General features: G+C 35.4%; 2 protein-coding genes across 6 annotated transcripts in view; one reads left to right on the forward strand and one right to left on the reverse strand.

Moving 5' to 3' along the window:
• The window catches only part of LOC128245070 (calcium uptake protein 1, mitochondrial-like), a 26,929-nt gene extending 16,561 nt beyond the window's left edge, over positions 1-10,368 (reverse strand). For 2 of the 5 annotated variants that reach the window (XM_052963309.1, XM_052963303.1), the window contains exon 1: positions 3,254-3,356. The gene's annotated coding sequence lies outside the window, so the exon portion shown is untranslated. Of the gene's footprint in view, positions 1-3,253; positions 3,358-4,380; positions 4,400-10,349 lie in introns of those variants that run through there. The other 3 variants (XM_052963286.1, XM_052963296.1, XM_052963276.1) reach the window with 3 other exon arrangements.
• LOC128245099 (proliferating cell nuclear antigen-like) lies at positions 3,410-12,448 on the forward strand. Its single transcript, XM_052963321.1, has 6 exons — positions 3,410-3,800; positions 4,028-4,125; positions 6,920-6,987; positions 8,956-9,100; positions 9,328-9,501; positions 12,125-12,448. Exons 1-6 carry the CDS (start codon positions 3,580-3,582, stop codon positions 12,199-12,201), a joined length of 783 nt encoding a protein of 260 aa, XP_052819281.1. The 5' UTR covers positions 3,410-3,579; the 3' UTR covers positions 12,202-12,448.
• The last annotated feature ends 6,628 nt before the right edge of the window (positions 12,449-19,076 follow it).

The following is a 19,076-nucleotide window of genomic DNA, read 5'->3' on the forward strand; positions in this document are numbered from 1 at the left end:
AGACATTTTTGCTATTGGAAAATTTCACATACAAAAATACAAGAGCCTGGGAGTTTGATCTTAACCCAATATGATTTTTAAGCGCCCTGAATTTGAAAAAAACTGACGCCTGGGTTAGGCCCTGGAATGCAGAGAAGAACGATAGGTTGAAAAGCAACAGAGGCAGTGGTGTATGTTTACAACGATGAGAGATGGGGTAACAAAGTGGCACAAGTGTAAACAACTCAGGGTTTGAATTTAGACTCGCATACTCGCAAAATGTGAGCGACATTTGCAAATTGCGAGTGACTTTAAATCAAGCTCGCAAAATTCTGCGAGTGGCTTTTTCTAGACCACAAAATGTTAAAAGGAAAGTAGAATAAATATGAACTCAACTCCGCTACGTAGTCGAATGTAAACAACCTATAAATGGCATGTGTACACTACCAGTATAAAGAAGACAGTACGGAGTCACGCTCTAGTAAGTTTTCAAAAAATAGAACAAATATGGAAAAGGCTGAGTTTTATCGCGAATTTTTCCGGGATGCTCCGAGTTGTGCATAATACAAAGTGAATACAAATGACGTAATCACTTAGCTCAATCATTGGCTAAATTTCCGCGCACTATATGTTAACCCCATCAACCTTTGAATATATTTCCGCCCAACTGTCAAAGTGAATAGACTTCGCCGACCGATATATTTCATGATCCAAAGCATCCAGGCTACATTTACTGTTGCTTTTATTGATTTTAAAATTTATAATGTTTTTGTTTTTAATACTTATAGACTTAATGAAATCTGTAGCGTGCTTGCCGAATGTGTATTACCCGATCGCGAGGGTAAATATACAAAGTGAACAATGTCAAATTCTTGGACAGCTTTGTTATCAAAAAGCAGCCAGTATCTTTCCGTACCCCCAAAAAAGAATAAGCTATCAACAAGGTTTACCGTATTTTCTCGACTATAAGGCGATTCGCTTATAAGACGGCCCCCTAACTTTGCTCATGAAATCTGGTGCTTTTTGTTTCGACTCGCTTATAAGACGGGGTCAATTTTTAAGCAAATCTAAAATGCTAAAATTCTTCCTAATGTGTAAAAATGTTCAAGCTCAACGGACAATTATCGACTTTCGCGGTAACTGTTTTTGTTTTACTCAAAGAAAATGGCGGTCAACTGTGAGCTCTCGATTTGGAGGTATGTTAAAAATGAGTACATAAGTTTGCAGGACAGGTCGTTACTTATCTAAATTGTAATAATTAATCAATAACAACATATGTTTGTTTTAGTTTATTTTTTTATTGAAGACACCAATGAAGTTCTTCGGCAAAATAAATGGCTTCAATAACATAACTGCGAAAAGCCGAGGCATGAATAGTTGTTTGTTTAGCAATAATGCTTTAGGTAATATTGTCCCTTGATTGGCGACGAACATAAAGGATTCATATTCGCATTGTCATTTGTTTGCTTAATCAAATTCACAGTTAGGTACCTACATCATATTAAGATTCCAATTTATTGATTTGATATATCTGTCAAACTAATTATACTGACACGCGCCATGAGAAAAAATGCAGATATAACGGTACACTGTGTGACGTCAGAGCACGCGCGGTGAAAAGATTTCGTGTTGTTGTTTACTTAATTGCCCCATACTTATATCAGCAGACGATAGACTGGATAGATGAATACCCTATGTAAAATTTAACTGATTTTGACTTGAATCTTTTTTTTAATATTTTATCGACTCGCTTATAAGACGGGTCCCCTACTTTTGGGGTAAAAATCGGGACCCAATTTCCCCGTCTTATAGTCGAGAAAATACGGTAGTAGTCGAGTCACTCAAGATTGATACTTTTTAATATTCATAATATGTCTTAGGTGTAAATTTCTACTTAAATTAGACAATATTATAAGGGAATAGGGCAAATAATAAAATTGCAATTTGATTTATCATTTTGCGAGTTGCCTCAAAAAGCACTCGCAAAATTTTGCGAGTGCATCTCCAAAGTTAAATTCGAACCCTGCAATGGCGATGGGAAGGGTATCAACAAATGCGATCTCTGCTAGTGTAACAGTTCACTGTAGGCGGATGTGCGTTCAAGGTATAATATTCCGTTATAGACAGAAGTACATTCATAGTACGCTGAAGTACTAATTTGGTAATATGCTAATAAGCAAAGCCCGGGCTCCGTGTGGAGAATTACTGTTTATAAAGACCAGTAGACCCCTTCAGGGTCGAGCATGCTTTTCTCTGAAGGGATCTTTTGCGTCTTTGACATCGCACATTATGGTGGCAGCGGTGGGATGTTGACAACTGGGGAATTAGAGTTGCCTTTCCCACTAGTTTAGGCCAAGACTCGGGACGAATCTGCTCAGAGGGAAAGTAATGTAACGTAACCTTTATTAGGTGAATTAAGCGTCTTATTCATCTTTTCGTACATGCGCTGGTTTTTTTTTATTTATTTATACCAAATGAGAAAAAAATGGTTGTCTTGTATGGACAATTTGTAGTCCACCTAAATGGCTGTCAACGAGTCTTTTGTCGATTTTTTTTAATATGGCAGACTCGTGACGTCCACCATCCCAGCAAAAAGTAGCAAGCGGTCCTTGCGCAGAGAATCCTCGGGGCCACAATTTTGAAATTATCTCCGTTATAAATTCAAATTTCTATGCAAATATTATTGCCTACTATTAAATACATATTAAGTTATGTCAGTATGCCCAAAAAACATGTTAAGTCATCATAAAACACGTACAAGTGTCGATTGTTTATCAAGTATCCCGATATCGGTAAATCTGGGACAAATCTGACTGGTTGTGTACATGTATAACGGTATTCGTGACCCATGATATATTAATGTGAAAATAACAACTCTAATGATAAATTAAATCCAGTTCAGATCACTGTCGGATAAAAATTAAAAAACTTTGTCATTATTATTCAACATCAATGCATATTATTACAGTACAATGTATATCATTTCGCCCGTTGTTAAATGGTAGAGAGTTGTAGCGTTACAGGGATACATAAGAAATGTCAAAATAATAAAAAAAATATATCCCTGATCGCTCATTATTGTAGCTAGGACAATTTGATGATCCGAAAATAATTTTATCCGAATCTAGAAAAGTTAAAAGCTTTTTCGTAGTATCTTGGAATGCACGGAGATTACAAAATGGGATATTGTGCATATAAATTAATAAATGATAACACTTTTTGTTTGGCTTTTAGGTAGTATGTGTGTTCCTGGAGTTCTTTCATTGAATGTTACCTTTTATAAAAGTTGTTGTTGTTTATCGAATTATGGCGTAAAATCCAAAGCATTCCAAGCCATTTTTTGGTAAATCTCGCGAGAGCCAGTGCCCGTTGTTTATTGACCAATCACGTTCTATTATTGATTGTTCGCGCCTAAAAATAGTTGGCGGGAATTGGTCACATAAATCGCTGACATAACAAAGAAATCGGGTTGAAGTAAATACAAAATATATCGAGGAACATCGTCGTTATTCCCACAATTCATTGGATTTATTTGACGAAATTGTGTAGATTACTTCCATTTTATTTATTTCCCGTGCTAGTTTTTGGTGAGAAATCAAAATGTTTGAGGCAAGACTGGTTCAAGGTTCTTTGTGGAAGAAAATATGTGATGCTGTTAAAGATTTGCTGCAGGAAGCAAAATGGGACTGCAATGCAAGTGGTATTACTTTACAGGCAATGGACAGTTCCCATGTGAGTTTAGTGTCGCTAAATTTAAGAAGTGAAGGATTTGACACATACAGATGTGACAGAAATCTATCGATGGGAATCAATTTGGGGAGGTAAACATTTCCCGCCATATTTGTTGACCTCGTTATGTATAATACGTTAGCTTTATTTATATGTTATCATTCCACTCTCGTGCGTTTTACAACATAGGTTCAAATGTTTGTATTATTTATTTTTGCAAGCAGTTCAGGTAACTAGTTCCTTGTCGATTTATACGTTCGGCGACATGCATTTTTCTCTAACTGCAAGGAATCAAGAATGCTGATGTTTCCATTTTCAGCATGGCCAAAATCATCAGGTGCGCAGGAAACGATGATGTGATAACTTTAAAAACTGGGGATGATGCGGATACAATAACATTTGTCTTCGAATCCCCAAGTAAGTTCAGGGTTTTGGGTAGTCCATATTAATAGTCATTCTAAAATGCCGTCCAGGCTTTTTTTTTAATGATGGTTAGCCTGGAACGTCATTCACAACAAAATTCGTAAACATGTAAAAACTGTCTATGAAATGAAATGGTCTTCATTTGTATTCTGTTGCTTAAGACTGCCAATAAATACATAAATTCTTATCAATAACCATATCCATTTTGCAAATTCACAAGCTATTTCTTCAAAAAAGTAATTTAAATACCTGATTTCAGTTGACAGGAGCTTTCTTACTGCCAAAAAGAAAAAAGGTTACACACAACTATACTTTAAGGTTTCAATCTGAAGTAGTATTTTTAGTATGGATTACCTTCCCCTAACACTATCATTATCAGTTACCACACTTTTGTACTTAATGAATTTGAAAAACATTTATCGTCACATACAGGATTCAAGATGTATTTACAAACTATTCTATGGGCAATGTGGACAATGCATACTATTATACACATGTATTTAAAATAAGACTAAATATTAAAAAAAAAAAATGTATATCAACGGCATTGTTACACTAAGTGAATCAAAATGTTTTATTGTGTAACCTATTAATCAAAATTTGACTTCAACACGACAATCCAAGTTTACAATTATCAGAGATTTTGCTGACTTATCAATTTATTATGTGTATATATATAGTTTCGCTAGAACATATGTTTCATGATGATATTTATATTAACAAATACCTTATTCCTCACATCAGAAAACCTATACAAAACTCAACTAAAGGGAATCTTCAGGAAATTACTATTTTTAAAGGAATTGATAGAAAAACATAATTACAGAACATTGTTGTTTGCTTTTTTTCCGACTAGAGTGCTTTTATCGTCAAGCTTACAGGAAAAGAACTAGAGTTAGAATTGTTGTGTGTGTTTTTAAAAGAACTATATTGGTAAACAGAAGTAACACTTATGTGTTTAAGGGGTTAAAACATGACAAAGCCGGGACTCTGCGTGAGAATTGGCCTTCATGCTCTTATAGAATATACCTCGGGTTGTTATGGGACACTTGTGCAATCTCCGCTGACTTTACATTTAAAATGTCATCTTATAGAAGGTCATATGCCCAGTTTGTGACATGAACGCGCCAGCGGTTCAAAGAGACGCTATAAAATTTAACAAAGCTTATAAAGGCAAACCGGTAATTTTACCCAGTATTCTAATTTCTGTCATACAAAGTAAAAGCACACATATAATATTTATAATGTATGGTCGTTTTTAGACGGGAGGCTAGGTGCGTGTGGGAAAGGGGAAAGAAATGTAGAAATGTTTTTATGTCAAAAGATGGCAATCAAAAACCTCCAAATAATTGCAGAATTTCAAACCGTCATGGCAGGTTTTTGTCAACATACATACAAATGGTCGTTCACTCGGGAACACCAGAAAACTTACTCATCTACTGGTAGGAAAAAGGTAGGGAGGAGAGAGCTTGTACAATCACCAGTTGGTACCTGAGATTGCTCTTGCCACAAGTAGTAGTTATTTTGTTGTGTGTCAGAATCTGGAGGCTTTAAAGAAACCAAACAAAGGAATATTAAGCATACAAAAGTTCAAAGACATCCAAGTGAGCGCAAATGAGGGGTAAATTACAAGAATAGAAAATAATGATACGAACTGAAAAAAATGCCATGCATGCAAATGAAAATTCTTCCCATACTTTGCATGATAACATTCCACAAACTTAATGATATTGCTATTTGATTCATTTTGCAAAAACTAAATGTCCTTGTTCCAATATGCTAACAAAAGTAATAAATGTTTGTAAACACTTCATTCTTAATTTATTTTGAATAATTTACAGGTTTACAATATGTTGCCTTAACCAAACTACTGCCAATGACACTATACAGCTCGTACTAAGCTGTACTAAAGTAACTAATAGTCATGTGTAACCTTAAGCAGAGAAAAGAAAATGCATTTGGATATTCTCGGCTACATTCGTTAACAAAAACAATGGTGTTTGGTGAATTTCGATGGTGTTTGAAAATGTATGTTGTTTTAACAATTCGGAACGTGATTATTTTATAATATATAGTGCAATTGATGTAAAAAGGATTAGTTTTAACAGGTAAAATGTTCTTTTTTTGTTTTAATAGACTAAATTGGAATAATTTCAATAAATTTGCGACCAAATTCTGATCGGCATTTTGAACATGTTTACGAATTTTATTATGAATGACGTCCAGGCTAACCATCATTAAAAAAAAAAAGCCTGGACGGCATTTTAGAATGACTATCCATATTAACAACCACTTCAGTCTTTGTTTTGGCGATTCTACGCGTCCATACCCCACTTGTTGTTTTGCTAGCCAAAAATGACGGATCCAATATGGCAATGCTTTGTTGACAGAAGCCAATCTGAATAAGTGTTTCGTGAAACACTAGTGTCATTAGATGAATGTATTGGCTAAAATGATTCATGTGTAACTTTTGTTTTTTAATTAACAATGCAGTGAATAGTATTGTGGAGTTACAGTCGAAGACTATATTTTACATTGGTATGAATCAGTTGACTTGTGGCGTTACGGGAACAAAATAAATATTCAAATTTTTAGAATTTTCCCTCATGTATGCAATCAAGATGTTGTGAAGCACCACACAGGAAGGAAGTTTGTAAACCTTTACTATTGATAAAAAGAACATTATTGTAATGTTGGGAAAATGATCAGGTGATAGGCAATTGTTCACTTGCAGTGTTTTTACAAAAAAAAAATGCTTTTTAACAGTTATAATTGTTGTTTTGTTTAGATAATGAAAAGGTCTCCGACTACGAGATTCGTCTATTGGACTTGGATACAGAGCATCTGGGTATTCCTGTAAGTATATTAGGAACGAAATTGGGCATCATTCTGAAATCGAAGGAGACTTCTTGTACTAGAGAATTGTTCTATCTATTATAAAAATTGTGCTCTTCTACATTATTATATCTGCCTTCTGACTTGTAAATTACTTTATGTTCTATTGCATTCTAATTATACTAGCACATTTCATATTTGTAAGCGGTCATAATTGATAAGGAATACCTGTTCAAAAATTCTGTATGAGACTGGAAAGAGGCTCCTATTTGTGGCTGGGGGGTTTAGTGTGATATATAAGTTTTCTGTTATGCCACAATGTGTTGCTGAGATGCATTTTATGATGTGTTGATAATGACAATTATTAAAACCTGTGTGAATAAGGGTCATTCTGCATGCCTCTAATGGTAGCCTACGGCCACTAGTTTTTCATATATTATTTCTTCTAATTTATAGTCAGTTCAAAAGCTCGCACGATCTTATGTTTTATTGTTTGCAGGGCTCTCACTAGGCTGAAAATTTTGGGAGAAGTGACTTCTCCCTTCAGTCAATTTAGGGAGAAGTGGGGAGACTTTAGGGAGAAGTGATACTTTTCATAACACCTGATACAAAATCTATGCCATACCACACACCTCAGTTTATATTCACATTCAAATTGATTGCTATATAACTATATAAAATGTTCATAAAATAATGTATCATTTTTGGCTCAGCAAAAGTGTATTTGTCAATGTCACATAGTTTATCTTCAAATAGCATCTAAAATGAACCAAAAAAATACATCTAAGGATTTGAAATAATCATAATGACCTCATTAATGAACTGTCAATCAAGTAGGGGGAAGAATCTTGTTTTGGTACGTTCGGGATAGGGTACGAATGTCACATTCAGCTGTGCTGTTATTTACTTGTCTCTGGCTTTTTTTTTTTTAATATGCTGACATTTAAGAACCAAATGACATTTAAATCAGTGTCCTTGATGAAAAATTTACCAATACATAATGGGAAGTTGAAAAATTAACTCAGAATTTTGTTCTGACAAAACGGCGATCTCGCCGATTTTTTTTGACATCGTAACTGTGACAGGAGAAAATTACTGTAAGTAAACCCTACATAAAGTAAAAAAATAATATTTTTTTTGTGTTTACAAATCATTTTTCATCATGAACATTTCACTAAAACCAATCAAATATTTGGTGATACGTCATGTTATTGATTTTCTTAGCGCCTACTTGCCGATGGCCCGAGATGGCTATGACCGTCTGCTTCAAAAGCAACAATGTTTAAATGTCTTGCATTGTTTGTTCAAGACATATATTAATTACTTTTTAACTTAAATTAATGCTTGACACGATTTTTCATAATTATGTCTCCAATTCTATATCATTTTAACGAACTTATATCATTTGATCAGGGTCTTCTGATTGGTTAACTTTAAATAGCTCCGCCTACTGGCGATGTTTTGGTAATTGGATGACACGGCCCAATTATCGGATTAGGAGATTACCAATTTGTATGAATGGCTTATTGTGATGTTTTGACTAATGGGACATTGGCCAAATACTCGCTGATTGACAGATTTACAATGTGCTAAAATTTTCGGCGAAGTCAATGTCGCTTTGATGATACAAATGGGCGAAGTCTTGGAATTTTAGGCGACCACTTCGCCCAAGTCGCCCCCTCGCGAGAGCCCTGGTTTGTATCTTGCCAACTCAAAATAAAACTTATTGTATAGTCCGCCAGGCTACTCGATTTTTATGATTTTTTGATTATTAATAGTTAACACTTTTAACAATACAAAAGTGAAGCTAGTTATAAACTTTGGCCACTTTGATATGAAATGCCAATGTAGGTTGCTTCCCTTTCTTTAAATTGTGATTTTGGCTAACGCCTTTGTCCATATACACCTTTGGGGGCTGATCGTCCTTAATCTTGCTGTTTGTAAGACAAACCTTTTTAGTTATGATGTACCTTATTCCTTATGACATAGGAAACAGAATATAGCTGTGTGGTGAAAATGCCAGCTGCAGAGTTTCAGAGGATCTGCCGAGATCTGAGCCAGATTGGGGAGTCTGTGGTCATTTGCTGTACTAAAGAAGGCGTCAAGTTCTCTGCAACTGGTGATCTTGGCACTGGTAAGTTTCAGTTTCTATTCATCAAAATTTTTAGCTGCTTTATGCATTTAAACGTTCAAATAAACAATATTTTTCTTGACAGTCAAGCTCACAGTCATCAATATTTAAGAAATCTTGTTGATCTGTTGATGAAATGATGTTCGGCATAGTCGCTTACGGGGAGATTAAAAACGGTATATGAATAAGGAACAAGTCTCTATATACTTCCTTATTATTTGTTCTTTCAGGCAACATCAAGCTTGCCCAGAATTCAAGTTCTGACAAGGAGGAAGATGCTGTTATCATTGAGATGTCCCAAGCTGTAACCCTGACCTTTGCACTCCGATACCTAAACTATTTCACCAAGGCCACACCAATCTCCGGTCAGGTGACATTGTCCATGTCTGCAGATGTACCCCTCGGTAAGGCATACCAAACATTTACATTTTAAATCTTGCAATATTCTTATATAGATAAAATATAGGCACAAATTGTTCTGTCTAGTATTTTTATTTGCATTTGTGTCTTCCATTCTGATGTCGACAGGAAAAACTAGACTAGAAGAGTGATCACCCACTAGGCATGACATGCTGTTTTTTTTTTTGTGTTAAACCCACAAATAAGATAAAATTGAAAATGTTTTTATGTATATCTCAATGCAACTGAAATTGTGAATAATCTAGAGCAAAATGGAATATGTAATGTTTGAAAACAATAATAAAGATAATTTGAACTCTTTGAAATTATTATAAAATAAAAAGCTATTTGGTGACTGCATGTAACAAATTATTGCATATCATATTGGGAAACTTAATGGACGCAAATATATCTGCATTCAAAGTCAAGTTTTAGTTTATAACCATGTTTGCGGTACGGAATGGAAAATCTGATCGTCAGGCATGCACCTGCAACATGGGAAGCCTTGGATTGTATTTTTCCCCATCATTAAAAATACACAAATTTCTAGTTGTCTGCAAACTGAATTGTGCATTATTGTCCTTGTAACTGATTAAAATTGCATCTTACATTTAAAATTGAAATATATTTTGGTTTGTCATGTACAGCAGTGCTCCAGCTAGCCCGTTTTTCAATGGCGCAGCGCCCGTGCCCCTTTTTTTACCGCCCTGCCCTTTTTTTTTGAGTAGTGCCCTTTTCACAAATACTCTCTTAGGGCCAATTATACCGTTAGTGCCCTTTTTACTATTGAAATCATTATGAAAGAGCAGCAGCCCTTAATCCGCTGTCATAATATAGACAAATTACGTAATACTTATGATAATAGTGATCCCGCTAGGTGTCACCATGCCCCCATTGTCTGCTTAAAATATGCCGTACTGCCCTTTCATCTTCCCATGTGCCTTGTCCAAGTCATATGACAGCTAAGTGTGTATTTGTGTAGTGAGCAGACGACCTGTGTATTTATAATTGGTCATCTTCTAATCCAATAATTAGGAAGAGCCAAATACGGAAACATCGGCAGGAGGCGGGGCTATTTAATGTCAGCCAATCAGAATATACATTGAGAACTCGTTCATTCAATCATGAAAGTTCATAAAATGCGATAGAAAATGTAAAGGGATGGTGAAAAGAGTTGTCAAGCACAAATCTTTAAAAATAATTGTTAATTGTATTGTACTGATGATACTCGCCATTTTAATTAGAAATTGTTGATTTGAAGCAGACGGTCACTGCCGATTTGTAAACATAAGAAAGGTGGCGCTAACACAATCAAATACATCACCTTTTCAGTAAAAGTTTTGAAAGCTAATTTCTAAAATATTCATGATGAAAATTTCTTTGTTACCCACAAAAATATGTTTTATGTAGCATTTATTTACCATGTCCACGATCTTGTCAAAATTCGCCGAAACCGCCATTTTGTCAGAACATTTTTCGGAGTTATTTTATCAATGCTCTGTTTTATAAGTGATTTTTAAACCAGGGAAGTGATTTTTATTGTCATTTTATTCTAAAACATCTGCATATTAAACATTATTTTACCAAAGACAATTAAATAACAGCCAGGCTGAATGTAACATTCGTACCCAATCGCGATCGTACCAAACTAAGATTCGTCCCCAACATATATCTTTTTTTTGTTCATATTTATTTGATTGCTTCAAATGTTTAACTGTGTTTGTTTTTTTCTTCATTTAACATAATTTTTAGGAGAAATATGTGACATTGCACTATAGAAGATGCCAAACAAGTACAATCATACTACCACAGACAAAAAGACAAATTTTAATTTTGATATTAAAACACACCCTTCCAATTTTAGAGTAAAAAACAACAACACCATTTTGTATAAGTCTGAAAATCATGAAAAATGATTTAAATTGAGTATGTAAACAAAACAAATTCTAGGGGCAGACCCCCCCCAAAAAACACACAAAAAAAACAACAACAAAAACAACCTTGTGACAGGGATTGACCCCTCCCACCACCACCCCCAATCGCCTCTACACGACTCATGTAGCTTGCCCTTTTCAAAACTCCACCCTGCCCTTTTCAAATCCTGGCTGGAGCACTGTACAGTCAATTCAATTCACTATTGTAGTCTGATGGGTCTTTTGTGCACGTTACCAGTGGTCAAAATTAATTTAAGTCCGCAAGCCCTTCACTGTTTGTATGTCTTCCGGACTTGTCCAAATGCTGATTAATATACAGCAGCTCCAGTTAAAAAATTTGATGCCAAGCAATAGTACAAGAATTCAGGCTTGTTCATCCTAAAGTCTAATTTTGATGACTGAGTTACTAAAGTCAATTTCATCCAATCATGATGGAACTGGATGACGGTGTTTATAGGCATTATGTCTCTGTCTAGCTCGACCATTAACTAAATCACTTCTGTAAGTCCATTGTAATGCCCATTATTTCATTAAAATGCAGCTAGCTTACTGTCCTAATTTTTTACAAAGTTTTTCTCTTTTACAATTGAAATTGCTTTTAGAAAAATTAATGGTTTGAGTACGATGGAAGCTCTGAGCAGCTAAAATGCTCAATTTGTCAAAATTGTAGTTAAATGCCTAACTCTGTTTGCAGTTACGGAGTACAAGATTGCTGACATGGGTTACCTGCGCTTCTACCTGGCACCAAAAATGGAGGATACTGATGACTGAACGCCTGACCATTGTAACTGTGATTGTTGAAAAACGGAAAAATAATGACTTATGGAAAGTGATCTTGAGGCAAAATTCAGACTTGTAGTAATTTTGCTGCATGAACAAAATTGGAGCTACATTATCACAAATTTAAGTGCTGATTTTCTTGTGCTTGTAATCATGCATCAATAACATTTTAGAATCCTGTAGTATGCCATAAATGTTTATGAATTATGTATTGATTAATAAATTATAACAATTTAAACATGCACTAGTTTTTAGCAGTCTTTAGTGTGATCAATTCCTCTGAAATTTGGATGGCTGTAGTTTAATACAAGCTTCATAACAAGTCAATACGGTAACAAATTGATGGAATGTGGGCTAAAGAAAAAGTCAACTTGTGCATCAAGATGGTAGAAAATTTCAACTGTGAAAATAAGCAATGTATAAAGCGTTGTTCCCCTCAATGGAGCAAAACAAGAAAATGTGAGTCATCAAAGCGGTTGATGATGTGTGTTCAAAAGTCATATCACAGCCTGCTTTGATGAGCTTGCTTTTCATTTTACATCAAAAGAAATGTTTGGATAGCAACTCAACAAATACAACTATTGGCCTGAACTGGCTATTGGTTTAGTTGCCTAATTCGCTGTCGATGCACTGACTATGTGCTGTATCACAGCTGGCTTAGGTGAGCTGAATCTGACCAAAACATCGTGAAAAGGCTGTTGTGAATGCACAATGCTTACTGTATGACCAGAGTTTTGTGTACAGGCTGTTCAGATTGCACAACACCACTTGGAAGATGCTTATAGTATGACTACAACTAAAGTACCAGCCGATCTGAATGCACATCACTATTTGGATATGTTTTAACTTGTGTGTGATGCTAAAGTTGAAATGTGTGTGATGCGAAATGCACATGCTGGACTGAACTTGATCCAGTTTGTTGGGAATTGATTCATTGTGCCCAATATGAAGCTGACCACTGCACGCTTAAACAACTGATCCACTTGCTTCAACTGGAGAGAAACTGGCAGCTAGTGTGTTTGGAATGGATTCATAGCGCTGAATATGAAGCTGACCCCTGCAGGCTTTAATGACTGACCCACTTGCTTCAACAGAAGAGAAACCCTCATGTGGAGAAAACATTCCAGCTGCAGTCCAAAATTACATGTTCTCTGAAAACTGTTTAGAGGTGAAATGACTGTCCTTCATTATTTGTGAACGCAGCAGTGCTAAGTGACCCTTTGGTAACTTAAAAAAAATCTCCATGGCAACTACTTTGATGTACTAGATTATTATTTTTAAATACTGTATTGTAAATCTCATCCGTGTGAAAGGCAAAAAAGGTTAAATTTGCACATATCATTTAATGACTTGAAAACAATTTTTTACTCGTTCAATGCCTACGATCAAGGTCATTCTTGATTAGATTTTATACAATTTGGATTACAATCTAGACTGCTCTTATTGAAATTCAGGAAAAATTCTGCAACTCCTTTTAGAAAAAAACAATCTGGTTTGCTGGTTGTACCAAAACCTTGAGGATTAAGTAGCAAAAAAAAGGAACTTCATTGCTCCATGCTAGTTGATTAGCATGGGTTGCTGTACAACTGTCATTCTTCTGAATCCCAAAAGGAGGAAATGGTTTCCGCTTTGTCCGTTAGTTTGTCACTCTTGTCTGGAGATGCGGATTAAATAGATGGCAATTGTAGGAAGCACAAGAGCTATGATCTTTTCAGGCTTACTAAGTTGTATCCTCGAATTCGTAAAAGGTGCTCTTTTGCCATGTCTTGGAAAATACAAAGGTGATAATAATCATCAATCTAGCAGAAATGATTTTAAAGAAAAATACCTGTGAAATACACCGAGGCAGGTGCCTCGGTGTAGCTATGGCACTGCATTTTGAAAAGTGCAGTGAATAAGATCTAGAATGCTGCTCTACAATTTTTAAGTTGTCTCCCCCATGAGCTGAAATCCCCTTATATGATCGTTTTTGCCAGGACTTCACTTTCTGTTTGGGAAATTCAATTGCTGCTTTGATTTTATTTCTTAAAATTTAATTCTCAAACCTGTCCGTTTCTTTGATTTTTCCAGGTTATATAAATTCCAGCTTTTGCATAATAATGCTACAACTGTTGACTTTCTACTAGCACATTGAATTCAAATTTCTGCTTCTTCATAGAAAATTGGGGAGCATCCATCGATATTCTTGTCTTCTTATATGGTATAACACTTGTGCTGAGTTATACCTTGCCCTGGTATGGTCTATTGACTTGTATTAATGGTATTTAAAACCTTGTCACATGTAGACAAAAGCAAATTGCGCCTTGGCCACAAGCGATGATACGGCCAAATTTAGAGAAATACAGTATTGCCAATTCAAGGATCAACTGGAATGGCTGGTGATAAAAACTTGAGATATTCTGCCCATACACATTTTTGGCCAAATTTGGAGATTAGAAAAGGTTTCCGAAGAGGCTGGTTATTGAAACACTGACCAAATTTGCTGACTGGAAAAAGGCTTCTAAAGTGGCTGTTTATTGAATCTGATTCCAGTTTTACTGCAATAAAACTAAAATCGAGCAAATGTTTGCGAAGATCAAACCCTTTATGCATTTGATGGTTTTTGTGTACTTAAGCCCATGATAAATGACTAGGCTTATTTCAAGCAAGGCCATATAACTTCTGCTATTGTTTCCATTTCCTGCTGGTGTTTGTTTAGCCTACTGTACACCAACACCATCAGGAAATAAAATCAATACAAATTAAAGGCCGTGGACAATACTTGCCTTGTATTTTGTGTTCACATTGTTAGTGGTCACAAGGCCATCTTTGAACACAAGCAACACTCTTATCTTGACCATATCACATCAAAATAGTGTTAAACAGTTTCGCTCTTTTAAAATTAAAGTCACATTTCCGGTTTGGTCGGTACTTTGTTTAACAAATTACCAGTTGCATTAGGCCTTTTGACTACTGGTCTATGGAGGCTATTCGTTGCCAAAAGTCCAGACGTGTAATTCCCACAATGTGCTTCTTAATCGTACTAAATATCTCTTACATTTGTCAATGTAGACGTGCTATTTGTTGTTTCTATTCGTCAGTTTTTCCGTATTGATTTGTCATTATAGTAGTCAAAATGTTTATTTGTCAGATCGACCCTGTATAAACTCACTAAAACATAGATCGTATAACTTGCCTTTTACAATATGGTGATGTAATTTAGAAAGCCGAATCATGCATATGTAAAACTGCAATCCTACAGTCGACACTCGCATTCGTAAAATGAACATTTGCAGTCCAACAAGTCCAGGTTTACAAAAGTCAATTGACAAGTTCAGAATTACAAGGATAGACGATTTCGCCTATGCCTTATATGGTTAATGTCACCGGAAGAAACGAAGGTGAATGGGCGGAGCTAACGAATCGGATTTTCTTTCGTTTATTTCCGTTGAATCAAGCAAGGGAGATAACATCTTCGCCTAACTCCTGTAAATTCCCGGTTGTAAGTCCGAGTACTCTCTCTTTATTTCACAATAAAAACTAAAATTAACTTCATCTTTTATTTTGATCAATGTTCCTAAATGGGTTATAAATCACCATATTTTTTAGTCAATTGCAGTTGGGTGTATCTGAGCTGGGCTCTCGGTCAATTGCAGTTGAGTGTATCTGAGCTGGGCTCTCGGACCCAGATTTGTACTGCCACTGTCGGTTGTTTTTTTTACTTTTATACCCAGGGGGTCCAACGTGAAATGTGTTCGCCGAATTTTAAGTGAGAGAAATTGTGTGAAGCCGAATAAAATGGCGGCGTTGAAAGGAATTTCGGTGTTTGAAGGATTTTTTTACCCGGTAAGTAAGTCATATCACCTTTCTCGCAAGATAAATACGCCTACCCGGAGACCACACTTGTAAGCGTCTCTCGTTTTTTTAACCTATGTTTCTAGAGGCCTTTACAAAAAAGTTATTGAATGCATAAGCTGAAGGATTGATTGTTTACAGAGTGAAAATAGAAAATTGCGTGACTTGAAACTGTGTTTTCGGCCCAAGTTTACCATTCTTGCACCTGTTTTAGCTATTTGTTATTGAATATTTGCATTATTTATCTTTTCGACCGCTACTGCACTTACATGGGTATTATACGGCCGATTTTTTCATGTTTAAACACCTTTTATGTTGGGCGACGAAGTTTTATGCAGATTTTGTGTGAATCAGAATCAGAATATACATGCGTTAATAAAAGTTTAATTAAGACATGAGCTGTAACACATATTAATAATTATAACAAAAGGAAATTTAAACGTACCGTGTATTCGTTATGCAAAATTACTTGTATAGTATTCCAACAATTCATCTATATGAACTCGGAAATCAAATTATTACTCGGTAAATAAATGTTCGAACTCTTGATGTAACACGAACGTCCCCAATACGGCAATTACAATGAATGCAATATTATCAGTCTAATGTTATCTTACCAACGAAAATACGTTTTAAAGCAGTTTAAGTCTACCCATACCCAACCCCATCAACCGCGGCAGTTGTCTTGCAATGGATCTTTGGGTACAACGCTAAATAACAAAATATATGAATGAAATAAATGTTATGATATAATAATAAAGCACAATGACTTACTTTCACTAAAATGTACTGATATTTATGTTGTCTAACCTGGTCTAAATTAATTTGTTAAGATTATATAGTATTCTTATCAATGCAGGAATAAAGATATGTATAACCCACTCAACTATTTGTTCTAGACCCTTTAAGACTACCTTAACATTGGTACACGAATTTCAGTGAACGCAAGTTATTGACCGCAGTGAAGTGTTTATACCCTCAACATAGTCTATGAATTAAAAGAGGCTGTCGGGTCTTCCCATACGATAAATTTATCTTCGGTCAGTGTAAAATGGTGAATTTTAGAGTATACAATCTTGCTAAAATAGTACACATGCAGGTGTATCTGGTGTGCAATTTTACATTAAAAACATGTATGTTCTAACTTCTTATCGGGTACCACATTTTCTTTTATTATTTATATTAAAATGTGTCTTAAGAACGCTATTGATGTTGCACTCACACAGATATTCCGTTTTTATTGTTTGTCTTGATAAGACAATTATTTGCGTAAGTAATAGTAAACTGATATTAAAAGATTGTTAAAGATCTGGCCCCAGTATCACGAAAGAACTTAAAAGACAAATTTCTGACTCAATCTCAAAGAATGAACTCAAAACAGGACTCATTTTAAGTCGAAACTCATTTAAGTGTTCACAAAAAAACTAAATCTCAAACTCAAGAAATCAAGCTTAACATTTGAGACAGCCTTGTAGCACTCTCAATTTTTGTCTCAAACTCAACTAGAAATGTGTCCATAAGACACAGATGCCCCCACTTCGATTTTTTGTCACAGAAAATAAGCCATAATGATTATTCAGGATAATCTGTATTTTTGAAGTATTTTTGGCAAAAAAGGGCCGTAACTCCTAAATGACTAAAGCGATTTCCATGACTATCGAACTTTATCAAGATATTATGGTCACAAACATGTGTTTAAAGTTTGGTGAGGATTGGACAAACAGTTTTCAAGAATTAGATCGGAAACAATCTTCGGGACGTATTTTTCAAGTCTTTTTTTGCAAATAAAGGGCCGTAACTCCTAAATGACAAAAGCGATTTCCATGGCTAAGGAACTTGATCAAGATATTATGGTCACAAACATGTGTTTAAAGTTTGGTGAGGATTGGACAAACGGTTTTCAAGAATTAGATCGGAAACAATCTTCGGGACGTACGTACGTACAGACAGACAGACGTACGTACGGACAAGGGCAACCCTATATGCCGCCACTTTGTGGGGGCATAAAAATGGCCGACAACTATGTAGATAGATTCCAGCGTTTACAGAGAATCGCTATGTATGGTCAACAACGGATTCCAAGAGTGTTTAAAGACAGGGCCAACCCATTGGAGAGTTTATCAAGAGTGGAAGTTCGGGAGAGATACCGTTTTTATCCAGAAACAATTGTAATGATAGTGGGTGTTGTTTTTAATGAACTTGATGCTGTAACAAGATGAAGCTTGCCACTACCACCTCTGCTCTCTGTGCTTGTAACTCTTCAATTTTTCGCCACGGGAGCTCACCATTTGTTAATTGCCGAGATTCATGGAATTTCCCGTCCATCTGTGGGGCGTGCCATAGACAGGGTTACCAACGCATTATTAATTTTCGAACAGAAATATAAAAATCTATGATTTGAATTTTTGTCAGCAATCTTATAATCATTGGTTTGCAGAAAATTACGCATAAATTTGCTCTTTCAGAGACAAAAAAATAAAAAGTTGTAAAAATGGTCAATCTGTGTGAGTGCAGCTTTAAGCAATGGTACCACATAATAGTTTTATATATTAAACGCATTAATACTAGGGAAAGTTTAACTAAGACGCAAAGTGAAAATAAACACCATGAATCATATGACACTTCTGACTTACGAATTTATTTCCATTACGATCTCATCCCATTTGGCCTCCTTGGCCTTATTTCTGATAGCGGCCCCTTTGAACTTTCCAAAAAGTGAATCATGTTGATTCAGTATTGTTGACAGAGCGGATGGCCGCTCTGAATCGGTCCAAATGTTCGAGCGCTTCTTTAACTCGTTCATTTTGGCAAAAATTGGCTAATTCCAAAACAAAAAAATAAAAATAGTTGTCAACACGGTCAATCTGTGAGAGTGCAGCTTTAAAAGAACAATAAGACAATGGGACTTTTCATTCTTTAAGTATAATTTAATGATAATGACTTACATTTTGTTGTGTTTGAGTCAAGTATCATTTTGCATACATCTCATTTCATGTCATGTGCGTATTAATTACTATTATATAGACAAAAAC

Source organism: Mya arenaria, chromosome 2 (assembly GCF_026914265.1).
Source record: "Mya arenaria isolate MELC-2E11 chromosome 2, ASM2691426v1".
Classification (NCBI taxonomy): Eukaryota; Metazoa; Mollusca; class Bivalvia; order Myida; family Myidae; genus Mya; species Mya arenaria.